This window comes from Bos grunniens, chromosome 10 (genome assembly GCF_055505025.1).
Source record: "Bos grunniens cultivar Pamir isolate PY7600 chromosome 10, Bosgru_T2T1.0, whole genome shotgun sequence".
Classification (NCBI taxonomy): domain Eukaryota; kingdom Metazoa; phylum Chordata; class Mammalia; order Artiodactyla; family Bovidae; genus Bos; species Bos grunniens.
Genome location: NC_141174.1, coordinates 18,354,398 through 18,381,702, shown reverse-complemented (window position 1 = coordinate 18,381,702; position 27,305 = coordinate 18,354,398). Strand labels below are relative to the sequence as shown.

General features: G+C 42.8%; 2 protein-coding genes across 4 annotated transcripts; both read left to right on the top strand.

The window, feature by feature from the left end:
- Positions 1-766: 766 nt before the first annotated feature.
- On the top strand, positions 767-15,920 carry LOC147364042 (acyl-coenzyme A thioesterase 1-like). The gene is made up of 3 exons (XM_086319792.1): positions 767-1,506; positions 11,234-11,436; positions 12,904-15,920. The coding sequence occupies exons 1-3, from the start codon at positions 1,050-1,052 to the stop codon at positions 13,507-13,509; spliced, it is 1,266 nt and encodes a 421-aa protein (XP_086175918.1). The 5' UTR covers positions 767-1,049; the 3' UTR covers positions 13,510-15,920.
- Positions 15,921-23,249: 7,329 nt separating this feature from the next.
- On the top strand, positions 23,250-27,099 carry LOC147364041 (peroxisomal succinyl-coenzyme A thioesterase-like). 3 transcript variants are annotated; one of them, XR_015134020.1, is made up of 3 exons: positions 23,250-24,149; positions 25,253-26,069; positions 26,262-27,099. XR_015134020.1 is itself a non-coding variant. In XM_086319795.1 (3 exons), exons 1-3 carry the CDS (start codon positions 23,693-23,695, stop codon positions 26,850-26,852), a joined length of 1,251 nt encoding a protein of 416 aa, XP_086175921.1. In that variant the 5' UTR covers positions 23,250-23,692; the 3' UTR covers positions 26,853-27,099. The 3 variants fall into 3 exon arrangements, 2 of the variants coding, with proteins under 2 accessions (XP_086175921.1, XP_086175922.1); XM_086319795.1 differs by having other exon boundaries at positions 25,253-25,455; XM_086319796.1 differs by lacking the exon at positions 25,253-26,069.
- The last annotated feature ends 206 nt before the right edge of the window (positions 27,100-27,305 follow it).

The window sequence follows — 27,305 nt, the reverse complement described above, 5'->3', positions numbered from 1 at the left end:
ATTCCATCACCTCCACTAGCTTTGTTCGTAGTGATGCTTCCTAAGGCCCACTTGACTTTCCATTCCAGGATGTCTGGCTTTAGGTGAGTGATCACAGCATCGTGATTATCTGGGTCATGAAGATCTTTTTTGTACAGTTCTTCTCTGTATTCTTGCCACCTCTTCTTAATATCTTCTGCTTCTATTAGGTCCATACCATTTCTGTCCTTTATTGTGCCCATCTTTGCATGAAATGTTCCCTTGGTATCTCTAATTTTCTTGAAGAGATCTCTAGTCTTTCCCATCCTATTGTTTTCTTCTATTTCTTTGCATTGATCACTGAGGAAGGCTTTCTTAGCTCTTCTTGCTATTCTTTGGAACTCTGTGTTCAAATGGGTATATTTTTCCTTTTCTCTTTTGCCTTTAGCTTATCTTCTTTTCTCAGCTATTTGTAAGGCCTTCTCAGACAACTATTTTGCCTTTTTGCATTTCTTTTCTTGGGGATGGTCTTGATCACTGCCTCCTGTACAATGTCAGGAACCTCCATCCATAGTTCTTTAGGCAGAACTATGAACTAAAGTCAGCTCTAATCCCTGGAATCTATTTGTAAAAGATTTGATTTAGGTCATACCTGAATGGTCTAGTGGTTTTCCCTACTTTCTTCAATTTAATTCAATGACTGATTGTTTTTTAAAGCTGTCCTTTCCCTTTTGTTGGAATTTTGCCTAAATCCACTAATCCCTGATTTCACAAACGAACCAGTTTAAGGCAGAGAAGAGGCGTCGGTGGGCGGGCAGATTCGTGTTCTGGACAGCAAGACATTCCTGTGCGTCCTGTCCTGGCCCGGGTGAACAATCTGGTGCTTTTAACCTCAGACGACTTGGGCGCACAAGGTCCACAGACTTCAGGTGGGACGTTCCAAAGGCGGCTCAGTCAGGAAACTTATCTTGGCTCCAGACCACGCCTAATCTCGTCGTGTCTCCGGGCGCGCCCCAGTCGCCCTGAGACAAAACTCCAGCAGCCGTCCGCGCTTCCTCATTTAGAGTACGGACGGAGGCTGTGCGTCTGGAATGACAGTGACCGTGATGCTGGAGCCGGCCGGCCGCTGCCGCTGGGACGAGCGCGTGCATATCACCGTGAGCGGCCTGGCGCCGCGGCAGCCGGTCACGCTGCGCTCGTCCCTGCGCGACGAGAAGGGCGCGCTCTTCAGGGCCCACGCGCGCTACTGCGCCGACGCCGCCGGCCTGCTGGACCTGGAGCGCGCGCCCGCGCTGGGCGGCAGCTTCGCGGGGCTCGAGCCCATGGGGCTCTTCTGGGCTCTGGAGCCCGAGAAGCCCTTGCTGCGCCTGGTGAAGCGGGACGTGCAGACGCCCTTCGTCGTGGAGCTGGAGGTGGTCGACGGCCACGAGCCCGGGGCCCAGCGACTCCTGGGCCGGGCGGTGCACGAGCGCGACTTCCTGGCCCCCGGCGTGCGGCGCGAGCCGGTGCGCGCGGGCCGGGTGCGCGCCACGCTCTTCCTGCCGCCAGGTGAGCCGTCAGTATCCCTAACTGTTGATCTGTCCCTGTGCGAGAGGAAGGCAATAAGTAGGTAGCTCCCAGCATTCCAAAAGTACGTGGGGCCTGAAACTTTGCAGGAGACAGGACTGGACCGTTCGTTCGCTGTGGAGGTGATTACGCTGTTCCAGAACAGAGGTCAGGAAAGAGATCACAAGGAAAGGGAGAAAAGATAGTTGTGATGAAAAAAAAATTTTTTTTTATACGTAATTCCCAGTTTTTAAAGTTTTCTTTCCAAATCTCTCAATTTTACAACTTTGCTTCTTAACTCCCACCATATATTAAAAGATTTAAGAAAATTAGGGGCCTTTCCTGGTGGCTCAGTGGTAAAGAATCCACCTGGGGCCACAAGTTCGATCCCTGATGGGGGAAGATTCCATATGCCTCCAGAGCAGCTGGTTCTGTGTACTACATCTATTGAGCCTGTGTTTCACAAGAGAGGCTACCGCAATGAGGGGCCAGCGTACTAGAGAGATTAGACCCCACTCACCACAACTAAAGAAAAACCCACCCAGCAACAAGGACCCAGCACAGTCCAAAAAAAAAAAAAAATTTTTAAGAAAATTAGCATGAAGGAGGAAAGCCTCTTGTTATCCACTGGAGATCTTTTGATATTGTTTAATTTGACCATTACATAAAAACAACCAGTGAAACTGTTAAAAGATGGTTATCTTCATTAAGAATCAGGCAAATGCAAAATAAAACTGATCTCAATGGGAGGGCAGTGAGCTTTCCTGAAGAGAGATCTTAGTTCCCTGTCCAGGAGCTGAACCTGGGTAACTTGGATGAAAACCAAGAGTCCTAACCACTAGACCACCAGGGCCTAGAGGCAAAGTGGCCCTCCCTGGCTCTTGCCACTGTTTGAAAGCAAGAATGTTTCAAGGAGACAAAAACTGTAAAAACGGGTATAAAGGTTATTAGAGACACAGCCCAAAGTATGGGAGAGCATAGGGAGAAACAGATTGTTTATTTAAGACAGAATCAAGGCAGAAATGCACACTCGAAGAGGAGTGTGGGCATCCTGAGTGAGGTGCACACTAAGTCAAAAACTAGGCAGAAATGTACACCTGGAGGGAATCCGTATAGGCGTCCTCTCTAAAGAGGAAGCGCGCAGTGAGTCAGAAGTCAGAAGCTCAGCAGAGATACACACCAGGAGAGGAATGTAGACGTCCTGAGTAAGGAGAAGCACAGTAAGTTAGAATTCAGGTGGAGATGTACACCCAAAGAAAAAAGGGTATGGGCATCCTGAGTGAGGAGCATAGGATAGAGCTGATGTAAATCACTTATGTAAGACAGTCCTTCCTGTTTGTTGTTTCGCTTTGGTCAATTGTCTCTTCGCTTTAGTAGAGCTCAGCTTCTGCCACTTGCTTTGTCTGTGGAGTGTCTGGTGAGAACAAAGCTCGAATTTTACTCCACTTGACAAACACCAGGTGTCCAGTCCAGAGACCCTCTGTCTCCTTCCTCAGAACTACACACTACATTTCACACCCTCATAATTTAGAAGTCTAACATTGCCAATATTTGACCAGTATGTGGAGGAAAAGGAACTTCCATGTAGTGGTAAGAGAAATACAGTTACTCATCTACTCTGGAAAAAAATTGCTTTTACTTAGTAAGTTGACTATGTCATTCTACTCTTGGTACACCAGTAGGGATTTATGTTTCTAAGAGCAAATTCAACAGAAACAGCCCAAATGTCTAACAATAATAAAACTGATGCATAAATTGAGATATATTTACAGCACAAAAGTGACTGAACTAGAGTCACAGGAACCAACAGGATGAACCTCAAAAACAGTGCTGAATGAAACGTCAAGTTTCTGAAGAACACATTCAGTAGCATTACATTCAGATAACATTTTTTAAAAGGGCAAACCAAACAAACTGCCACTTAAAATGTGCTTCCAAGTGGTAAGAATGTAAAAAAATCAAGAGACTGATAAATTTAGAATAGTGGAAAGTGAGGGAAGAGAAACGGGAACTCACAGGGCTTTGATGGTTAGAACTGAATTATTTCTTAAAGTTCTGGGTATAAACTACTTGCTTTATAATTATTCCTTAAAAATTGCACATTACATACAAACTTTTATGTAAATAATTAAAATGTGAATAACTAGAAGCATACACAGTAGGTAGCTTTTTGAGTCTAGCATAACACACTTGAGATTCATTTGTGTTGCTCCATGCGTTTGCTAGTTCCTTCTTGTATCTTACACGTTTCCATTATATGGATGTGCCACAGTTTGTTAATTCATTAGCCAGGTGCAGGACGTTTGAGTTTTGAGTCTTTGGAGATTATGAATAAAGTCACTGCAAACACTTGAATCCATGTTTCTGTGTGAACATAAGCTTTCATTTTTTGGGGTAAATACCTGGAAGTGAGGTTATACTGGGTCATAACCTAAGTGTATGTTTAAATTTATAAGAACTTGGTCAGTTGTTTTCCAGGGTGATTGTTTCATTTTGCATCCTCACTGTTGCCCTTAAAAATAAAAGTTAGTTACTGGACTAGCAAAAACTGGGTTAACTTGGGAATAACAGAGAATTGTAATTTGGCAGAAGCATGCTATGGCAAAAACTGTAGGCAAGTCCAACAGAACAAGGAGAGGAATGCTATTTTACAGAGAAAAAGAAGGAAGTCGGGAGCTGTTGTTTTGAACAAAAATCCATCAAAGAAAAGAGTTTGGGGTGTCGACAATTTTTCATTGCTGAATTGCTGGGGTAGTCAATTTCTTGGAGGGGAGGCAATATACATCTTTTTCTGTTGGGGCCTGTAATTGATGATTCTTTCCTGTTGATGATCCTTCTGTTGTGATCTATAAGGGACAATTATTCCTACAATTGATGTGGAGTGGTACTGCATGGCAGTTCTCCAGTTCTGTCCTCCTGACTCCATTTTGGTGAGGTTTCCTTTTATTAATTTTCACATTTCTCCCTTTTAATTAAGATTTTTCTCCAAAAACACCACCAATCAAGAGTCAGTGGTCTTTTGTCCTTCAATGTCTGGAAGAACCTTTCCTAGCTGTCATGTCCCTTGTTAGAAACTGCACAAATTAGAAACTTACTGAGGTCACATTTGAGTAACAAGGAGGGGTAGGAGGGAGAACTTTCCAGCACTTTGCATCTATAGTCCATATTTATCAAGACCCTAAGTAATAGGGTACATACACCATTTGGGGTACATTGTTTTTACAAAGGTCTAGTGGGCAACAAGTACAGAATCAAAAATAACAGGACAATTCCAAACTGTAGGCTGAAGGTAGCCAGCTAAACAAATACTTGTCTTTGTTCAGTTACTAAATCATGTCTGACTCTTTTGCAACCCCATGAACTATAGCCTGCTAGGCTCCTCCATTTATGGGATTTCTCAGGCAAGAGTACTGGAGTCAGTTGCCATTTCTTTCTCCAGGGGAATCTTCCCAACCCAGGGATCACACCCGGGTCTCTTGCATTGATTCGCAAGTGGGTTCTTTACCACTGAGCCGCTAGGGAAGCCCCAGGCACTTATTCTGATTTCGAGGCGTAAAGTTCTCCCTATGGAAGTGAACCTAGAATCACAGATGTCTCCTGGAAGTCCCCATTTAAACCTAGAATCACAGATGTCTCCTGGAAGTCCCCATTTAAAACAGCCATGAGAGCAAAATAGAATAGTGAATACAATAAGAGCACACAAAATCGAAAAGAATTAACCCAGTGCATTTGGGAAGATATACTGCAGGTATAAACACAAAGCAATAGCTAATGAACTCTTCATGAAGACAGCAAAACTTCAAAGATATTTTAAAAACAGTAGTGTAATCTCAAAAGAACTCTTTGGAAACAAATATGTTATCAGTAAGTAGCATGGTATGTAAGGTTGCAAGTTCAGTTATCCTGAATTCGGATAAGAATCCAGTCAGTTATCAGTCCAAATAAAAAAAAAGACGTGAATCTTGAACTTTCTAATAGTCTTGTCCCTGACATTTTGGCAAAGATGTCTGGTCAGATGGTATCTGCTTCGGTTCTGGGAAGTCTTTGCTTTCAGGTCATCCTCTGGTGTGAGGTTCAGTCAGGGTTTGGTGCCCTCTTGAGACGTGTCATGTGAAATGAAGAGCCTGTTCCCCGGAGTTTGGCAGCACAAGAGTTGGTTAGCAGAACCTGAAAGTGGCCTTTCCAGTGAGATTAAATGAGACTTTTTGGAGGTATCTTTTCCAGCAAATGAAATCTCTAAAGTACAAGATATGATGCTTAAGGTCTTCATCTCCTGGGAGGGTTCTGTGACAAGACTGCTCTATCAAAGCATGTTTATTTTTAATGGAAGCAACTAGGCCTTTACACTACGATGTATACTTTTTTTATCAGCTGTGAATCAAAAGATGCAGGGGTCAGGTATATTGGATGTCTTGTGACTTTCTCAAAGGGTGAGAGTTTTTGAGTTCCAAAGGGGATGGAACTGAGATTTAGAAGGACCAACAGCAATGCTTTTGGCCAAGGTATTTGGAGGGTTTTACAAATTTTGCCAAGTGAGTCTTAAAGTGCCCTTAGTTTGTTTGACTTACCCTGAGGATTGAGAATAAGCACAGTGAAAGTGTTGTGAAACCAGCCAAACAGCACAGACTTATTGAAGTACTTGACCAGTTAAACAGGTTAACTGGTTAAACAGGTTAACTGGTTGCCCTGATCTCTAGGCAGTTCAAGAGGGCTTCCTCAGGAAGGGATAATCTTTTACTAACAGAATTTTAGGAATTTTCCAACAAAGGTCCATCTAGTCAAAGCTATGGTTTTTCCAGTAGTCATGTATGGATGTGAGAGTTGGACTATAAAGAAAGCTGAGCACCGAAGAATTGATGCCTTTGAACCGTGGTGTTGGAGAAGAGTCTTGAGAGTCCCTTGGGCTGCAAGGACATCAAACCAGTCAATTCTAAAGGAAACCAATCTGGAATATTCATTAGAAGGACTGATGCTAAAGCTGAAACTCCAATACTTTGGCCACCTGATGGGAAGAACTGACTCATTAGAAAAGACCTTGATGCTGGGAAAGATTGAAGGCAGGAGAAGGGAAAACAGAGGATGAGATGGTTGGATGGCATCACTGACTCGATGGACATGAGTTTGAGCAAATTCTGGGAGTTGGTGATGGGTAGGGAAGCCTGGCGTGCTGCAGTCCATGGGGTCGCAAACAGTTGGACATGACTGAATGACTGAACTGAACAGAATTTTAGCTATAGAACAAGCAGTGACCTGTCTACAGGGGAAGGTTTCACTCCAGTGAGAAAAATACAAACCATGACTAAAACATATTTAGTTTTGTGAGACAGAGGAAGCTGAATGAAATCCATTTGCAAAACTCCCATGTTCCATCAGACAATTCAGTGGCCAGGAGTTGTGCAAACAGGTTTTCCTGGATTCTAGCTTGAACAGGTTGGACAAGTGAGGTGCAGGCACTTTTTGTGGCCTTATTTTTCCCCACTGATATTTGCTTGTGAATGCTATCATTTTGTCAGTAGACTAATGGTTTAATGTGTGCACAGAGGTAAGTAGTGGGAATTTTTGAATTTCTGGTAAGACCAGATTGTTGGCTTTTTTTAAAGTAAAGTATGTAGGGACTGGGCCATAAGAGAAGTATTTGGAATCCATTTTTGACAGTGGGCAGCTAGCTCAAGAAAACCTCATAATTGGCACTTAATTGTAGATTTCCAGATGTACAGGATGCCCCAGATCTACCTAGAACCAAAAGGAATCTGTTTTCCATAATCAGGTGCCCTAAATATCCAACTTGCATTAGAGGAACCTGTAGTTTTTTTTAGAGACTTTCTGTCCTTTGAAGACTGAAAAAGGTGGATGCTCTGTTGCCATGAAGAGTTTTACAGAGACCAGAGAAGCAAATCATTCATCTACTGTGACAAAGTAAAGCCTGCAGAAAGGTTTATATCACCCAAATCAGCTTTTAAGACTTGTAAAAAGTAAGAGGAACTGTCTGTGAAAGCCTGGGACATTGCTGTCCAGGTGAATTGCCTTTTTTCCTACATGAAAGCAAACATGCATTCACTCACCTCATCAATTAAAACACTAAAGAACACACTGTATAAATCAGTTATGGTGAAAAAGTTGCTTTCATTGGGACTAGATATCAGTAGTGTTTGGGGCTTAGGAACAACAAGGCGACAAGTGATAACCATGTTTTTTTGCTCATAACTCTTGGACCAACTTCTCGCCCGATGTATTGGGTTTTCTTATAGCGTAAATGGGCTTCTCAGGTGGCACAGTGGTAAGGAACCTGCCTGCCAATGCAGGAGACCTGAGTTCAATCCCTGGGTCAGGTAGATCCCCTGGAGAAGGAGATGGCAACCCACTCCAGTGTTCTTGCCTGGGAAATCCCATGGACAGAGGAGCCTGGCAGGCTGCAGTCCATGAGGCTGCAAAGAGTCAGAAGCAACTGAGCACACACAATCTAAACAGCAGTGTTCCAGGGACTAGTACAGGGGATAATGAGGCCCTGAGAATTTTAATCCTCTATTATAGGTTTGATGCCTTGCAGGAATTCTTTATTTCTAGGATACTGATTGACTCAGGGAGAAGTTTGAACGTTGTTTGAATTCAACATTCAACATCTGTTTGAATGTTGATAGAAGTTGCATTGTGGATTCCTCTAATATCAGCTGCAGATTTTACCTGTAAAGAGGATGATGGTAGCTATCAAACAGGAACAATTATCAGTGTTCTCCAGATTCAGCTACAGTGCCATCAAAAATGGAGCTAATAAAATATGTCAAAGTGAAACTATTAGTTGCTCAGTCATGTCCAACTCTTTGTGACTTCATGGACTATAGCTCACCAGGCTCCTCTGTCCATGGAATTCTTCAGGCAAGAATACTGGAGTGGGTTGCCATTCCCTTCTCTAGGGGATCTTCCCAACCCAGGGGTCAAACCCGCATTGCAGGCAGATTCTTTACTGTCAGAGCCACCAGGAAAACCATCAGAAATGGAGTCAATAAAAGATGTCAAAGGGTCACTTAATTTACTTGGTTGGCTATTCTGATTGCTACTGTCAGATTCCAGAATTATCTCTCTGTTTGGGGAGAGAGAAATTCCAGCATGATATTTTTCTAAGTCTCAGTCTAATAAATGAATAGGGGCAGAGGAACTCAGGAGAAAAGGGTGTGTTCTGTCAAGGAAACAAAAGGAAATAGGTTCAGAGACAGGAACTTCTTGAGATTCATTAGAGATTCCAACTAATTGAACTATTTTAGAACTCCAAAGCAGGGGCTGCTTTACAGAAGTGGGGTTGAGTACTAGGAGTGTGGCTCTGGTGTCATTAAGGATAGAAAGAGCTTCATCCTTAATCTGGAGAAATGTTTCCGCAGGTGGATCAAGATGGAGGATTGGGAAGAGCCCCTGTAGTTCCTTGAAGCTCCATCATTCGAAACTAAGAGGACATTGGAAAGGCTGGCTAGAAGGCTGAAGGCACCTTGAGTGCTAAAATTCTTCAGTGTCCTGTGTCTTCCCAATAATAGGAGCAACTAGAGGGTTTGGGGCTCTATACCTTCATTTGCCAGAATTGAAAATTAAGAAATCTAGTGATCTTTCTTATCAGTTGACTCATCTACCTTGCAAGTGAACTGATGTGCCAAATTAAATCTGGAGTGGACACAGTTTTCTCATTCCACCCTTCTTATTTCAAATAAAGAGGAACCTCCTGGCTCAGCACAAAAACAGAGTTAAAGGTTACCTGAGTGGATTCACCACCTGAGGGAAAACAGGAATTTCCTTTGCAAACAAATGAGAATTTGTCTGCTTTGCAAACATTCCGAGAACAATTCTAATTGTCATGAACAGGTTCATCAGATTTTTGTGTACAAGTTTGAATTTTGTTTCAATCAGTAGTTTTAGGAAAAGCTACTGTAACTGCTCAGTAGAGGTTTCCAGAAAATATTCTAGCATTTGGCCAAAAGTTAGGGGTTTTTCTAAATTCTGTTTGGGCTGTTCCCATCAGACAGCCTTAATCACATATTTGGGTTGACCCTCACCAATAAGCAGGTGGGCTAACTGATAAAAATCTAAGCAACCAGGCTGGGAAGTTTGAATAAAATGTGTTAGACTCTTCAGCAAACCTGTGAGGGTTCTTGGGTACTTTAGGAAACTCTTCAACTATGACTCCCAATTCAGCCTTAGTCTAGGGAACATAAGAAAGAAAAGGTTTATCTGGGTGCTCAGAAGACATAATTTTAGAAAGGCAGGTTCTGACAAGTTCAGAGGAGGAGGGAGTGGAGAGAAGTGCCAAGAGAAACAGAAAGTCAGTGAGAGCATTGGACTGGGGAAACTGAGGGTATAGAGGAGACGGAGGCCGTGCAGCAAGGGAGGAGGCGGTGGCACTGGAGGGGGTGCCCGAGTACAGCAAGTGGCTGAAGGGAGCGGGAAAGAGAGGCCTCAGAAGCATTTTGACTCCTTCAGTTGTTCGTTTACCTCAGTTAATTTTGAAATTGTAATTTGCAGAGAAGTAATTCCAGATTGCCAGTAATGACTGGAAGCCTCAGAATGCCAATTAAACAGATGTCTCATTCAATTTTAAGAAAAGTAAGTTTGGGGAGCTCAAATGTTCCTCGTAATGTTGACTGGTGTTCTCAAATATTTTTCAGTCCATTTAATTAGAAATGCACATGAGAAAAAAAAAAAGAAAGAAATTCACATGAGGAGGGACCAAAGTTTTTAGACCTAAAACCAGCCGGGGTCCCAGAAAGGAAGGGGGCATTGTCAAAGCATTTTGATGACAGGAATCCCATTTCTTAAAGATTTTTCTCTAGAGCAAAAAGAAAAATTCCTAGACAGCAGAGTTCCAACAGGCACAGCCCAGTACCTAAAGAAATCAGACCAAAGACCAAAGGAATACTCTCAGAAAGGACAAAGCCTTTAAATAGATCGCAAATAAAGATTGGAGAACTCAAAATGCAGACAGTGGAGCTTGAAATCCAGGACAGACTTACCCTCAAACTCCAGGCTTGGCTAGAAGGCAGTGAGCACATGGACTCTGTGGGGATGAGCACCTGTGTCCTCACCAACCTGGGAGTTTGGGGGAGATCTCTTAGGATCCCACTTCCGAGCACCAAGTAATGTTGACCTTAAAACAGTTGTTTCACCAGCAAAAATGGGTTATTTCTAGAACACCAGAAAAGTGCAATTCAGGACAAGCAAGCCATGGCAAAAACCATAGGCAAGTTCAACAAATCAAAGAAGGGAATGTTACTTTATAGAGAAAAAGGAGGAAGGTGGGAGGGGTTGCTTCCAGTAGAAGTCTATAGGAGGTAAGTGACAGTTTAGGGCGATGATGGTTTCTCATTGGCTGAATTCCTGGGGTAGTCAATTTCTTGGAAGGGATGCAATGTACATCCTTTTTGTTGTTGTTGTTGAGGCCTGTGATTGATGATTCTTTCCTATTGATTCTTCTGTTGTGATTTGTAATTGAAAGTTCTTCCTATAATTGATGTGGAGTGGTACTCATAAAAGTAGTACATGTTCTTTGCAAAAATCTGTGGGGCTTTGAGGCCCTGGGTGTAGAGGGGAATGTGGGTTTAAACTATGCCACAGTCTGGACCTTTGAAGACCAGAGTTGTTTAGCATTTCTGATCATCAACAGAAAACTGTGACATCACCAAAGAGGCAAAAATGGCTTTTGACACCACAGCAAAGAGTTTCAAGTATAGTTTAACTCTTTTTTCTTCCTAAGAACCTGCGCCCTTTCCTGGGATTGTGGACATTTCTGCAGCTGGAGGTGGCTTTCTGGAATATCGAGCTAGTCTGCTGGCTGGGAAGGGTTTTGCTGTGTTGGCGCTGGCTTATTATAACTATGAAGACCTCCCCAAAAGCCTACGACATGTCCACCTGGAGTACTTTGAAGAAGCTGTGAACTACCTGCTTAATCACCCTCAGGTTGGAACTTCTCTAGTTTCATGTTCTACATATCAGTTCTCCTTCTCTGAAAGGCTCTTGGTTTTCACAGAACTTGACAAATTCATGACAGCCACTATTTGCCCCCAACACACACTACCTTTCATAGTCACTTCTCCCAGACAGTTTCCATGCAATTAGATGTTATTGTTAGATTTCCTGCTGGTAAAAGTGTCCTAGTTGAAATTATGGAATTTTAAACTCCAGTATTTTATCATATTTCATTAAGAGCTCAACACATTGAGAACCCTCGGTTTGACCCAGGAAGTAAGAAGGGAAGGGGAAGTGATCACTCTCTCCAGAAGGCTGTCTTGTTTAAATGTTTGTGTTTTACAATCCTCTCTTCCATGTGACCATCTGAGAGCAGAGTACTCACTTTTAACAAATCACCTAGTGGTAAAGGACCTGGGTAGTAAGAAATGTTTGAGGGTTCAGTATATCAGAGGATTAGAACATATACCTTGCTCAGGATATTAGAGGATTAATAGGATTGTTTATTTTATAATTCAATCAGAGCTCAAGGTAGATGAAAGCCTTGGAGCTCCTAGAGAAGGTGATGGGGTGTAGTGGAACCAGTATAATAGTGTATTTGATAGAGAAAAGTTAAATTTGAGGTTTGATTTTGCCAGTTGCTAGCTTCTTGACCTTGGGGCTTCTGTATCATACTCTCAAAAATTGGGATCACTATAATATCCCATTCCTAGTACCTTTATAAGGAATAAATAGTTGAAATCAGTCAAAAGTGCTATTGTAGAAACCATGATCCAAAAAAAATAGCTGTTGATAGGTCAATCAAAAGGCCATTTATAGCAGAAGAATTTGGTAATTGATGAGAACAATCTTTCTGGAATAGGGCAAACTCAAACTACACTGGAGGGGACTGAGCAGAGAATTAAGACAAGAAAGTGAATAACTACAGACAAAATTTCCCACAAGTTTTGCTGTGAAAAGGAGTACAAACTAGGGCAGAGTGGATTTGAGGTCAAGGGATTGTTATTAAGGGCTTCCCAGGTGGTGCTTTTGGTAAAGAACCTGCCTGCCAATGCAGGAGATATGAGACGGGGCGGGGGTGGGGTGGGGGGGCTCAGTTCCTGGGTCGGGAAGATCCCCTGGAGGAGGACATGGCAACCCACTCCAGTATTCTTGGCTGGAGAGTCCCATGGACAGGGAGAGAGGAAAAGACCATTGGAGGTTTGGTGGTCAAGGAACTTCAAGGCTAGAGTATTTCGTGTCCTCCACTTGGCTGTTGAAGACACTAGGAATGGTGATGGAGAAATTGTGGAAAGCAAGGTACAATGAAAGGTTAAGTCAATATCCCAAGGCTGCAGACCTTGATAACTGGGAGAGCCCAGATTCAGGCACAGTTCCCCGACTCTCAAGTCCAGACACTACTGGCCACACTGCACTGTTCATGGACTCATTCTCCTTTTCCCTTTGACCTTTTCTCAGGTGAAGGGTCCAGGAGTTGGGCTGCTTGGGATTTCAAAAGGAGGCGAGCTCTGCCTCTCCATGGCTTCCTTCCTGAAGGGCATCTCTGCGGCCGTCATAATCAACGGCTCTGTGCACAATGTCTGGGGAACCTTGCACTACAAAGGTGAGACTCTGCCGCCTGTGGGTTTCAACCAAAATCGAATCAAGATGACCAAAGATGGCTTTGTAGACATTGTGGAAGTCCTGAACAGCCCTTTGGAAGGACCTGACCAGAAGAGCTTCATTCCTGTGGAAAGGGCTGAATGCCCCTTCCTGTTTCTTGTGGGTCAGGATGACCGCAACTGGAAGAGTGAGTTCTATGCTAACGAGGCCTCTAAACGCTTGCAGGCCCATGGGAAGGCAAAACCCCAGGTCATCTGTTACCCAGGCACGGGGCACTACATTGAGCCTCCTTACTTCCCCCTGTGCCCGGCTTCCCTGCACACCTTTGTGGGCGCTCCTGTCATCTGGGGAGGGGAGCCCAGGGCTCATGCCAGGGCCCAGGTAGATGCGTGGCAGCAGCTCCAGACTTTCTTCCATAAACACCTGCGTGGGGAAAAGGGGACAATTCCAGCCAAGCTGTGATCAAGGGAAGGACAGAACAGCTAGGAACAGCTGCCACAGTTAGTGTATACCAGTGTAGGTTTCTTCTGTTCAATGATTACTAGAGTTTTTCCTCTTCAGTGTTAAAGTGAAGTTACCAAGAAGCTTTTTAGATTTTTATAAATTACATACATTTTCAGTTGTTTGAGTGGAGAGTGATTCTACAGAAAATGAAACAAATGGCCAAAAAAACATAATTGACAAGGCTTTAACTCTGAAAGGAAAAGGTATAATACCCAGTTAATAGTACCTAGTACACAATTAGTGCTCCATAATTATTTGAATTATTTATTATTATAATTTAGTTTTTAATTAATAAATGATTACCTATTGTGGAAAAAAGAATACAAATATCAAAAACGTTATCAGATTTGAGTTTCTAATTTAAGAATGGAAGTGAACATCATAGCCGTAAATTAGTATACTAGTTAGATAACTACTTAGATGAAAACTACTAAAAATTTTCAAAGCAAATATGTTTTTAGTTCTTGAATCTTCTTGAATGAGGAAGAAGTCTCCTAGTGCAAATGTATTTTAATTACTTTTTTCATTTTCACATATGGACTTTGTGATTTAGTTGTTTTGAAAGCTGGTATAACATCATTTAGATGAATTTCATAAGTGACTTTAATATTGATTAGCATACAAATGAATGATTTAGTTTTGTATTACTTGATATAAATACACATTAAACTTACTAAACTTTTCTAAAGCTGAATGTGTTTAAAATAAAAGATACTTTAATTTATGATCATGGTATTTTGGTTTCTCAACTTTCTTTCTCCATAAAGCATCTTCTGACAGATGTTTTCTCTTGAAACTCAAAAACAGTGCTCCTTTTGCTTAGTCAGATTTTTCTTCGGTCCCACTGTGAGGCAGGTGTCATCTCCATTTTACAGATGAAGAAACCAAGACTCAGAAAAATTTTTGCATGGTACCTGTAGAGCAGGGGCTCAGTCTCCCCACATCCAGTTTCTTCTCTCTTTGTTAAGCTCATCCATGCTCTCTGCAGGGTAACAGCCCCAGCCACAGGGAAAGGAAGTGGCTCTTCTTCTACCTAAGTTTTCAGTGGATTTCCTGAACTTGCAGTGTGAGGGTAGGGGTGGTTTCAGGGCACTAATGTTAAAAGTATAGTTCTGGAACCTTGTTTAAATCCTTGCCTTTACCTAGTAGTATGGTTTTGCTGGAGCTGCCAGGCAACTTAAAATGCCTACACCCCCTTCCCTTGATTATTAACAATGTGTATGTGATTTGCCCTCCTCCCTTCCTCTTTCCACCACTTTCTGTAAATAGTTGAAGGAATCTCCCATTAATCAAGCTGGAGAGTCAGGCTTCTCTAGAGATTCTGGGGCTGATCTTGAGGGATAAAAGGCAGCAGCAGCAGAAATTTGGGGGCCAATAAATGACCAAGTGAAAATGCAAACCATATGTTTCAAAAGACACAAAGATGATTTCCTCTTTAAATTCTTGTTAGTAGGAGAATCTAACAAAAGGGGACTAGAGATGCCATAGGCTTATGTTCTGGAGGGAGATGTGAAATACTATGATGTGAAGATTAGAAAAGAATTCAGATAGTGGCCTTTGATATGGGTCTTAACAGATAGGATCTCTCTTTTTCTAAATCTAAGGTAATAAAAATTCATAGAAAACTTGGAAAATAGAGAAAATTATTTAGCAGAAAAGGAATTGCATATAATCCATTCGCTAGAAACTAACATACTTAACATGTCAGAATATTTCCATTTTCCTCTAGGCTTTTTGTTGTATGTATTGAGTTTTTACTCAAGTGTGCATCCTTTTTACTTTAATATCATATGGTGATTATTTTACCATGTTAGTATTATATTCTTCAAACACATGATTTTTTAAAAACAGTGATGTGTATTCTACTGATTGGTGCTACTACCCTTCATTTAATCAATCCTCTGTTGTTAGCCCTTGACATTGTTGATAGTTTTTCTTTATAAAGTCTGTTCTGAGGTGAAGGGACATACACATGTATAAGTCTTTGTGTGTCACTGAGTATTTCTTTAAGAGAGATTCTTTGAAAGGAAATTATTATGCATACCAGAAATGACCAACCACACCATCAAGGACACTGTATGAAACAGCCGTGTTGCCAACATTGGTGCAACATGTGTGTATGTGTGCCTTTGTGTCTAATCCTTTATAACTTTATTAATTTTATGGTTTGAAAAGATAATCTCGTATTACTGTACTTTTTTTGTTGTTGCTGTTAGTAAAGTTGAATATCTCCCCCTGGGAAAATATCTGTATTCCTTTTAAACTACATTTCCCATTCCTTCAGAATGTTCTCCTATTTCTTTATGACCTACAGCAGCATTTGATTATGTATTACAGAAGTAAATGATTCTCATATATGTTGACCACATACATCATCTTGTTAGCTGCCATTTAAACTATGTGTACGTGTGTTAATATATGTATGTGTTAAATTTTGCAAGATGAGTTGATGATGGAAGGTGGAAATGATAAGAAATATGTACCTGCCTGCACCTTTCTCCCAACTTCCAGCACAGAGTTCCTAAAACTCTTATAAATACCTAAGTGATAGCAGCACTAGTCGCATCTTCTGTTCTATTGAGGTGACTCTAAGTGGGCTCCTGGAGGGGCACTGCATGGGCACTAGTAACCAGAAAGACCAATCCATGATTAGAAGCTTGGAATTTTCAGCTGTCTCTCCCAATTTTCCAGAGAGACAAGGGGCCAGAAACTGAGTTAATAATTGAGCATGCCTATGTGAGGAAAGGGCTTCCCTGGTAGCTCAGCTAGTAAAGAATCCTCCTGCAATGCAGGAGACCCTGGTTTGATTCCTGGGTCGAGAAGTGCTCCTGGAGAAGGGATAGGCTACCCACTCCAGTATTCTTGGATTTCCAAGGTGGCTCAGACAATAAATAATCTGACCCCAATGTAGGAGACCTGAGTGAGATCCCTGGTTTGGGAAGATCCCCTGGAAAAGGGCATGGCAACCCAGTTCAGTATTCTTGCCTGAAGAATCTCCATGGACAGAGGGGCCTGGCAAGCCACAGTCCATGGGGTCGCAAAGAGTTGGACATGATTTAGCAACTAAGCATATGTGAGGAAGCCTCCACAAAAATCCCAATAGTACAGGGTTTGGAGAGCTTTCAGTTTGGTGAACACATCCACACTGCTAGGGAGACATACCTCAGCTCCACAGGGACAAAAGCTCCTGCACTGGGACTCTCTCAGACCTTGCCCAATGGAACTCTTCATCTGGCTGTTCCTCTGTATCCTTTATCATATTCTTCAATAAGGTAGTTGATGTACGGGTTTCCCTGAGTTTGGCAAGCTGCTCTGGCAAATCAGTAGAACCTGAAGAAGGGGTTGTAGAAACCTCGGATTTATAGCCTAATTACACAGAGATTGTGGGTACCCTGAGGACCTACTACTTGCAATTGGCACCTGGGGTGGGGTGAGAGCAGTGATGTGGGACTGAGACCTTAACCTCAGGGAACTGCCACCACTCCAGGTAGACAGTGTTAGAACTGAATTAAATTCTAGGACATCAGATGGTTGTCTCAAAGATTTACACCACACATATGGTGACCGGAAGTGTCAGAAATGCAGTGTTCTGAGTAGTAAAGGAGTCACACAGAAAAGAGACACAGGAGGAGAACAGTAGGTTTTCCCTAATATACACAAGACATTTTAGGAAGTGGAAATGATTGCTGAGATACACAATTCAGTTGATGAGCTCAGAAACAAAATAGACATGGCTAGCAGTCAAATTAGGATTCATAAGAAGACTTAAGAAATCTCTCATAATTTCCAGAAATAAGAGGTAGGATATGTATGAGAAAAAAATTAAGGCATAGAAGACTATAAACCACAATCTGTTCTACTAGCAGCAATGGTCTTGGTTTTGAATTAACAAATAACAGAATAGGCTTCACCAAGCACCAAGTTTACTTAGATTTAAAAATTCAGGACAAGAGAAAACACAACCACAGTATAAAGTCATCATGCTCTCAGGAAGCAGGTGCTCACACAAGATGAGGCTGAATATTGTGTAGACAACTTTTGGCTTCAGATTAAAAGGCTCTATACAGAAGTGAATAGAAAGTCGTTAAAAATTTCCAACGGTGTACTGAAGAATTAATACTAACAAACAAGAGCCTGGCTTTTACTCTTGGCCACCAGAAGGCTTCCCGGTGGCTCAATGGTAAAGAATCTGCCCATCAATGTAGGAGACTCCGGTTCAATAGTGGATCAGGAAGATCTCCTGGAGGAGGGCATAGCAACTCACTCCAGTGTTCTTGCTGGGAAAACCCAGGGACAGAGGATCCTGGCAGGTTAGAGTCCATGGGGTCGCAAAGAGTCAGGCACGACTGAGCAGCCCTGGCAAACTAACATACTGCAAATTGATCTACAGATTCAATCTAACCTCCATCAAAATTCCAGCAAGTTTCTTTGCAGAGACTGGTATGTTGATCTTAAAATTCCTATGGAAACTCAAGAAACCCATAATCTTGACAATAATAAAACTGGAAAACTCACAATGACCAATTTTAAAACTTGCTAGAAAGCAACACTAATTAAAACAATGCAGTACATGCAAAAGAATAGACAAAAAGATCAATGGAATAGAAATGAGATTCCAGAAATAAATCCTGACATTTACCACACTTAGAGTCAATTGATTTTTGACAAGAAAATTCAAGGGAGAAAGAATGGTCTTTTCAACAAATTGTGTTGACACAATAGAATATCCATATGAAAAGAATGAATTTCAATCCTACCTCACAGCAAACACAAGAATGAACTCAAAATTGATTACAAGTGTAAATGTAAGAGATACAGACGCAAATCTTTGTAACTCTGGATTAGATAATGGTTTGACATCAAAGCATAAGCAAAAAGAGAAAAAATAAATGAATTGGACATCAAATTTATGCACCAAAGGATACTGTTAGGTAGTGAGAATATGAAAAAGGAGTCCAGAATGATGGTGGCTAAAAGACAAGGAAGGGAAAAGCCCGCGAAAATTAAATAAAGGAAGGTCCGAGGAGAGGACCAGAGTGAGGACCTCAGGTAGAACAAACAGCACTCCTGGCTAGCCCAATTTACATAGGGCAGGCCAGGGGGAGGAAAAAACACATAAAAAGAGGAGCCAAAGTGCCGGGGCTCTCTCTCCCGCGTGCACGCACTCTCTCTCTCTCTTCACGTCTTTTGGGTCGGCATGCCCTCACGCCTCGAGGATGTATTTTCCTTTTATTTTCTAAATAAAACTGACCTGTAACACAGAACTGTAACACTGATCTGTCTGAGAGCTGTGACACAGTCTGTCCGAGAGCTGAGATATGTTCTGTCCGAGGGCTTTAACGTCCGTCACTTCAAATTTTTGTTGTGACGAGACAGCACCGAGGAAATGACATACTCCCCTGACAATACCATTAAAAAACTGTAAAGACATCTCACACAGTGGTAAGAAATATTTCCGAATCACATATATGTTAGAGACTTGGGCCAAGAACATATAAAGAACTCTTTCAATTCAATGGTAAAAAGCAGCAAGAGAAAAGCAACTAGAAACATACATAAGAATTCCCTAAAAATTTCAGCTGAGGAACGTCCCTGGTGGTCCAGTGGTAAAGAATCCACCTACCGATGCAGGGGACATGACTTGGATCCCTGGTTCAGGAAGATGTCACATGCCAAGGGGTAATTAAGCCCCTGAGCCACAGCTACTGAAGCCTATGTTCCCTAGAACCTGTGCTCCCCAACAAGAGAAGCCACCACAATAAGAAGCCTGCACACCACAACTGAAAAAGCCCACACAAGCAGCAACAGAAGATCCGGAGCAGACAAAAATAAAGATACAAAAATTATTTTTTTTTAACTGCCAGCTGACTTGCAGCAGAAATGGCTTACCTGGTAGCTCAGACAGTAAAGAATCCACCCGAAATGCAGGAAACCCAGGTAGATGTGGGTTTGATCCCTGGGTTGTGAAGATCTCCTGGAGAAGGGAATGGCAACAAGGCATTCCAGTATTATTATCTGGGAAATCCCATGGGCAGAGGAGCCTGGTGGGCTACAAAGTTGCAAAGAGCCAACAGGACTGAATGACTAAGCACAGCAGATAAGAGGGGAACAGCATGATATATTTTAAATGATGAAAGGAAAAAATCTACAACCAACAACACTGTACTCAGGAAGGCTATCACTCAGATTTGAAGGACAAATAAAGAATTTTAAAGATAAGCAAAAACTGAAAAAAGTTCAGTATCACTAAACTACCTGAGAAGAAACGCTTTAAAAAATTCTCTTAAGTAGAAAAGAATAGGCCACAACTAGAAATATTAAAAGTATGAAAAAAAAATCTCATTGGTTAAAGGCACAAAAAAGGTAGTATAGTTCAACCATTTACAAAGCAAGGTTAAAAGACAAAGTAATCAAATCATCTATATCCACAATAAATAGGTTAAGATATACATAAAAGGATGTATGTATGTAAAACACCACAAACAGTAAATGGTGGGGTGGGGTGGTGAGGGTAGAAATGCAGGGTGGTTAAAATGTGTCTGACATTAAGAGATCAGAAACTTAAAATAATCAAATATATATCCATAAATAAACCTGCTGGCCAGCACAAACAGAATTACATAACAGACAAACAGGAAAGAAAGGAATCTAAATATTAGACTAAATATAGTCATCAAGTCACAAGGGAAGAAAGAAACAAAGAAGAAACAGAAAAGAACTACAAAGACAACCAGAATATGGCCCAAAAAATGGCAATAAGTACACACCTATCAACATTACTTCACTTTTGTTTTCCTGGCAGCACTATGAGATTTGCAGGACCTTACTTTCCTTATCACGGATCAAACCCGGGGCCACACGGGTTAAAAAGCCCCAAATCCTAACCACAGCACTGCCAGGGAATTCCCTCAATAATTACTTTAAATGTAAGCAGATTAAATACTTCAATCAGAAGACACAGAGTAGCTGAATGGGTCAATAAACAAGACCCATCTAGAGGTTGCCGACAAGAGGTCAACCTCAGATCTAAAGAGACACACAGACTGAAAGTGAGGAGATGAAAAAGGCATGCCATACAAATAGAAAATAAAAGAAAACTGAAGCAAAAATAAATGTATCAAATATATTTAAAAATAAAGCCTACAAATATTTTAAAAATTAAAATTTATATTAAACAAAGTGGTTGAAGAGAGAAAATAATACAAAAAATATGTAACATGTTTTTAATTTTAAAAACCAAAGAACAAAAAAGACTAGTACCATAGTGTGTTTACTACTTTACATATTAATCAAAATCTAGACGGATGTATTCATCTTTGAGAGAAAGTGGCAAAAGGACAGAGAAGAGACTCATAATTTACCACTGTAAACTTGTCATTATTGCTTATGTATGTGCTTAGTCACTGACTCATGTCCAACTCTTTGCAACCCCATGGACTGTAGCCCGCCAGGCTTCTCTGTCCATGGGGATTCTCCAGGCAAGAATACTGGAGTGGGTTGTCATGCCTTCCTCCAGGGAAGCTACCCAAACCAGAGATCTAACCCATGTCTCCTGCATTGCTGGTGGATTCTTTACGGTCTGAGCCAGCAGGGAAGCTGAAGAATACTGGAGTGAGTAGTCTATCCCTTCTCCAGGGTTACTTCCTGACCCAGGAATCCAATCGGGGTCTCCTGCATTGCAGGCAGATTCTTTACCAGCTGAGCCACTGGGGAAGCCCTTGCTTATGTATGCTTTGGAAAAAAAAATTTTTTTCCTTTAAGAAGAATTTGAAAAGCAGTATGCAAACCTATAGCAAATATCTGGAGACCATGAGAAAAAAAAAAAAAAACACATAGGCTCAATCTCTATTACAAAATGAAGCATGAATTTTGCTTCCTAGTCTTCTAAGAGTTTCACACACACTGTCACCTTGGATCCCCTTATAGCAGACTTCCATCATGCTACATACAAGAACTCTTAAACCTCAAAAGATATAAACTTATTTGAGCCTACAGAACTAGTCAGTGATGGAGCCAGAGCTAGAACTTTAATTACATTTCACTGCAATGCTGCGGCTCACTGTTGAGTCCCACATTGGAGCTGGTCAAGGCTCTGACAGTTATTAGAGGCTAATCCTTAGCAGTTTTACATTTGCCAAGCCTCACGTTTCTCCTTTCCAATATTTGAAAATTATTCCCAGTGTTTTATGGACTTGTTAAATTGTGTATGTATAATAGATGGGACATCGCTAAAGAGTAGCTATTACTATACTATATGCAAAATGCTGGGTATCCTTAAACATTAACCTACATTGCTTCTAGGATCACATTCAAAAGGCTGACATTTAGTATCTACAAAGGCTGAACATTCTCATTCTCTAGGTGAAGTGAAGTCGCTCAGTCGTGTCCAACTCTTTGCAGCCCCATGGACTGTAGCCTGCCAGGTTCCTCTGTCCATGGGATTTTCCAGGCAATAGTACTGGAGTGGATTGCCATTTCCTTCTCCAGTGGATCTTCCCGACCCAGGGATCGAACCCGGGTCTCCTGCATTGTAGACAGACGCTTTACCGTCTGAGCCACCAGGGAAGTCTCATTCTCTATGATACAGCAATTCCACTCCCAGGTATTCACTTCACTGAAAGGCACATATATGTCAGTCAAAAGATATAGTCTTGAATATTCAGAGCACTATACCTAGGAGTCCCAAACTTGGAACTAACAAAAGCCTATAGTCAGTAATATTCGACCAATACTTTAATGATCACAGAATAAAATACTATTTGGCAGAGATAAAGAACAATCTACAACTACACTAAAAAACAGCAATGAGGCTCACAAATGTAATGTTGAGCCAAAGTAGACAATAAAAACGGCACATTGGAGGATTCATCACTGTAAAATACAGAGTTGGGAAGAGCTAACCTGTTTTGTTCATTGGAAGGACTGATGCTAAAGCTGAAACTCCAATACTTTGGCCACCTCATGAGAAGAGTTGATTCACTGGAAAAGACCCTGATGCTGGGAGGGATTGGGGGGAGGAGGAGAAGGGGACGACAGAGGATGAGATGGCTGGATGGCATCATCGACTCAATGGACATGAGTTTGGGTAAACTCCGGGAGTCGGTGATGGACAGGGAGGCCTGGCTTGCTGCAGTCCATGGGGTCGCAAAAAGTCGGACACGACTGAGCGACTGAACTGAACTGAACCCGTTTTGTTGGACTCAGGATAGAGTACGTTGGGCAAGGGAATGTGCTACTGGGGTGCTGGCAATGATGTTTCTAGACCCTGGAGCTCGGATGCCCAAGTACGTTCGGGTTACGAAATACACACTTAGGGCAGGGTTTTGTGTGTGTTGTGTGTGGTGTTGGAGAAGACTCTTGAGAGTCCCTTGGACTGCAAGGAGATCCAACTAGTCCATTCTGAAGATCAGCCCTGGGATTTCTTTGGAAGGAATGATGCTAAAGCTGAAACTCCAGAGTACTTTGGCCACCTCATGCGAAGAGCTGACTCATTGGAAAAGACTCATGCTGGGAGGGACTGGGGGCAGGAGAAGGGGACGACAGAGGATGAGATGGCCGGATAGCAACACCGACTGGATGGACGTTGAGTCTGAGTGAACTCCGGGAGTTGGTGATGGACAGGGAGGCCTGGCGTGCTGCGATTCATGGAGTTACGAAGAGTCGGACACGACTGAGCGACTGAACTTGTGTGTGTGTGCGTATTTGTCTATAACTCATTAAAAGTTTTAGAAAAAAAAGTTGAGAGAGGCTAGAATTCTTGGAATTCTGCCTAAAGGCATTCAGCTCAGGTTTCACCACGAATCCATATCCAACACGCTTCACTCCCAACAAGCGAGGGATGTTTGAGGCAGAAAAGAGGCGTGGGCGGGGCGGGTTCCGCTCCATATTATAGACAGCAGAAAATCCCTGTGCGCCCCACCCTGGGCCAGGAGAAAGACCCGGTGCTTTAACCTCCAACGAGCAGGGGTCCGAGACCTAAAGGGACGCCTCCAGAGGCGGCTCAGCTACAGATCTCTCTCGGCTCCAGGCGACGCCTGACACCGTCGGACGTCCGAGCGCCCTCCACCCGGCCTGAGGCGAAAACTCCAGTAGCCGCCCGCGCTTTCACGCTCAGGGTCCAGACTGCGGCTGTGGGCCCGGGATGGTGGCGACAGTGACGCTGGAGCCCGCGGGCCGCTGCCGCTGGGACGAGCCCGTGCGCATCGCTGTGCGCGGCCTGGCCCCGGGGCAGCCGGTCACGCTGCGCGCGTCCCTGCGCGACGAGAAGGGCGCGCTCTTCAGGGCCCACGCGCGCTACTGCGCCGACGCTGCCGGCCTGCTGGACCTGGAGCGCGCGCCCGCGCTGGGCGGCAGCTTCGCGGGGCTCGAGCCCATGGGGCTCTTTTGGGCTCTGGAGCCCGAGAAGCCTTTCTGGCGATTTCTGAAGCGGGATGTACAGACGCCCTTCGCCGTGGAGCTGGAGGTGCTCGACGGTCACGAGCCCGAGACCCAGCGGCTTCTGGGCCGGGCGGTGCACGAGCGCGACTTCCTGGCGCCCGGGGTGCGGCGCGAGCCGGTGCGCGCGGGCCGGGTGCGCGCCACGCTCTTCCTGCCGCCAGGTGGGCCTGGGGTGCTGGGGCCTGGCGATCGTGTTCTCTAGGCCGTCTCGGTTTGTGATACCGCTTCCCGGGAAGGGTGGCTTGGGATCAGGGTCAGAGAAGAGAATGTTGACTAAATCAGTGACCTCACAGCCACAATGGAGGCTTTTGATTTGTTCTGCACTCTGTTACGCGGTTTGCTTGCATTATCTCATTTAACCTCTGTATCCCAAAGAGGTGGATACTGTTATTATGAATATTTAAAAAAAAAAAAAAAGGACTGGATGGGTCCGTAGGTTCACTTTGCTATGAATAACTTCAGCTCTGACACAGTATGATGCTGCTAAGTCGCTTCAGTCGTGTCTGATTAGACGGCAGCCCACCAGGCTCCCCCGTCCCTGGGATTCTCCAGGCAAGAACACTGGAGTGGGTTGCCATTTCCTTCTCCAATGCATGAAAGTGAAAAGTGAAAGTGAAGTCGCTCTGTCGTTTCTGACTCTTAGCGACCCCATGGACTGCAGCCTACCAGGCTCCTCCATCCATGGGATTTTCCAGGCAAGAGTACTGGAGTGGGGTGCCATTGCGACACAGTATGATGGCCTTACACAATATGATGACAGCAGAGGAATCTAGTGCCTCGTCACTCTTCTCGAGTGTCCTGTGTACACTGGGCCCCTTACCTACTTTTTCATGCTCCTCTCTACCACAGATCACTTTTCAGACTTCACGGCCTTCCTCACCTAAAGCCTCACAGGATTTCTCTTTTTTTCCCTCTAAGCAGACATCTGAACCAAAGGTATCACCAAGGATTTTGATTTGCTTTTGAAAGCTTCGTTTTGATTCTCAATTCTGTGCCCAATCCTATAAAAGAACACTGCAAATCAACTGTCTAAAATCCTCCTTCCATGATATAGTATTAGACTCCTTCACAACTAAAGATTCTCCAAGTATACCTTGGAAATAATTTGGAATTTGTATCCCTTGTTCAATAATGACTCAGAGAGCTCTTTTCTTTCCTCTGATTCACAGGCACCCACTAAATACTTTAGAAAGATTTCTAAAAGGAAATAAAATTCTTTAATAAATTATATAATACATTCTGTTTATAATATTGCCTTCTTTAGGATCTGGACCTTTCCCAGGGATCATTGACATCTACGGTATTGGAGGAGGCCTGTTGGAATATCGGGCCAGCCTTCTGGCTGGCCATGGCTTTGCCACATTGGCTCTAGCTTATTATAGCTTTGAAGATCTCCCCAAGAAATTCGATACCATAGACCTGGACTACTTTGAAGAAGCCCTGTGCTACATGCTTCAACACACCCAGGTTCTCCTAATGTCCTTTATCATTCTCTGTAGAACCTGCAGAGAGTGTGTCACTTTGCACTCACCTACGCCAAGTGCACTGATGCTGCTCTACTCTTCTTTCACAGACATTTCTTTTGAAGACTTCCTTGGTTTTAGGTACCTTTAGGTATACTTTCTCTGTCAGATGGGTTAAAATTGCCGACTTCATTGTAAAATTCATGTGAGATTTTATTTCAGGGAATTATGTAGTAATATTAAAATTTCTTCAAGTGGAGTTTTTTAATTTTTTTAGCTTTGCATGCTTTTTAATCTTTATATTTCTGTAGCAGAATATGTTCTCAGACTTGATCGAAACTTGTCCACCCATTTCAGAAGCTAAGAACTACTTAATTGGACTCTGAAGTCTTACTTTGTTTCTATAAAGCTAAGCATTTTTCAGTATATATTTAGATGTGGTCTGATAATGATTCACTTCTTGGGACAGACTTTCCTTTCACAAGTTAGATACCCAAGAACATTGATGCTATAATTCCACCTGAGTGAGGCTCTGAACTCAACAGGCACCATGGCTCAGCATTCTCTAGTGCATGACTCTCTGGAAGTTTGCAACCAGTTCCCAAATTTACCAGTGAGGTGAGTTTTTAAGATTTGTTTGCCACGTGTCCAGGAAGATAATCTTTACAAGGAAAGAATCTCCTCTGTCAGCTGAGGTTGAATGTCTTGTGAGCAGTTCACAAGTCAAAGCTAGCAGCATCTCTAGTTGCATTTAGAAAAATGTTTTTCTCTGGAGTAGGTTTTTGACTTTTGTCTCTTCTTTTCTTGCAGATAAAAGGCCCAGGCATTGGCCTTCTGGGCATTTCTTTAGGGGCTGATATTTGTCTCTCCATGGCCTCATTTTTGAAGAATGTATCAGCCACAGTGACCATCAATGGATCTGGATTCAATGGAAACAAAGCTATGTACTACAAAGAGAACTGCATTCCACCACTGGGCCATGACCTGAGGCGAGTGAAGGTAGCTTTCTCTGGCCTCGTAGACATTGTGGATATAAGGAATGACATTGTAGGGGGATGTGAGAACCCCTGCATGATTCCAATAGAGAAGGCCCAGGGGCCCATCCTCTTCATTGTTGGTCAGGATGACCATAACTGGAGGAGTGAGTTTTGTGCCCAGATAGCCTCTGAACGGTTACAGGCCCATGGAAAGGAAAAACCCCAGATCATCTCTTATCCTGGGACCGGGCACTACATTGAGCCCCCTTATTTTCCCATGTGCCCAGCTTCTTTGCACAAATTATTGGACAAACCCGTGATGTGGGGTGGGGAGCCCAGGGCTCATTCTAAGGCCCAGGTAGATGCGTGGAAGAAAATTCTAACCTTCTTCACCAAACACCTTGGACCTTCCCCCAAATTGTAATGCACTGCTCTGCTACTGACAGGAGAGAGAGATTCAAGGTTGGATTTTAGTGTTTAATAATCTTATGTGAATCATTTGTACCCTGGGTAACATTAAATTCATGTCATTGTTATTAATGATTTATTGTAGGAAACTTTTTGGAGTTTTATTTTGTAATGAATTTTTCTAATGTAACACATACCTCTTGTAGAAGATTGGATTAAAAGTATACAATACAAAATAGTAAAAAGTATCGCCACTGTTAAAATTTGTGTTTTCATCTAGGTGTTTTTACTTAAGACTTGGAGGCACAGATGAAATTTAAAGCTGAACAAATACTAGGTTACTTTTTCCATCATTGGGAGAGAATGACCATTCAGCATTTGCTCCTGGTTCAACTACTACTGACAGAAGAATTCTCATTGGCTAAAATATACAGAGGTGTTGATAGAAGGATAGCCAGACTGACCTTTT

Coding starts and splice junctions, on each gene's coding strand:
- LOC147364042 (XM_086319792.1), top strand. CDS start 1,050: ATGACAGTGACCGTGATGCTGGAGCCGGCCGGCCGCTGCCGCTGGGAC. Junction 1,507..11,233: donor CACGCTCTTCCTGCCGCCAG/GTGAGCCGTCAG, acceptor TTTCTTCCTAAG/AACCTGCGCCCTTTCCTGGG. Junction 11,437..12,903: donor ACCTGCTTAATCACCCTCAG/GTTGGAACTTCT, acceptor ACCTTTTCTCAG/GTGAAGGGTCCAGGAGTTGG.
- LOC147364041 (XM_086319795.1), top strand. CDS start 23,693: ATGGTGGCGACAGTGACGCTGGAGCCCGCGGGCCGCTGCCGCTGGGAC. Junction 24,150..25,252: donor CACGCTCTTCCTGCCGCCAG/GTGGGCCTGGGG, acceptor TGCCTTCTTTAG/GATCTGGACCTTTCCCAGGG. Junction 25,456..26,261: donor ACATGCTTCAACACACCCAG/GTTCTCCTAATG, acceptor CTTTTCTTGCAG/ATAAAAGGCCCAGGCATTGG.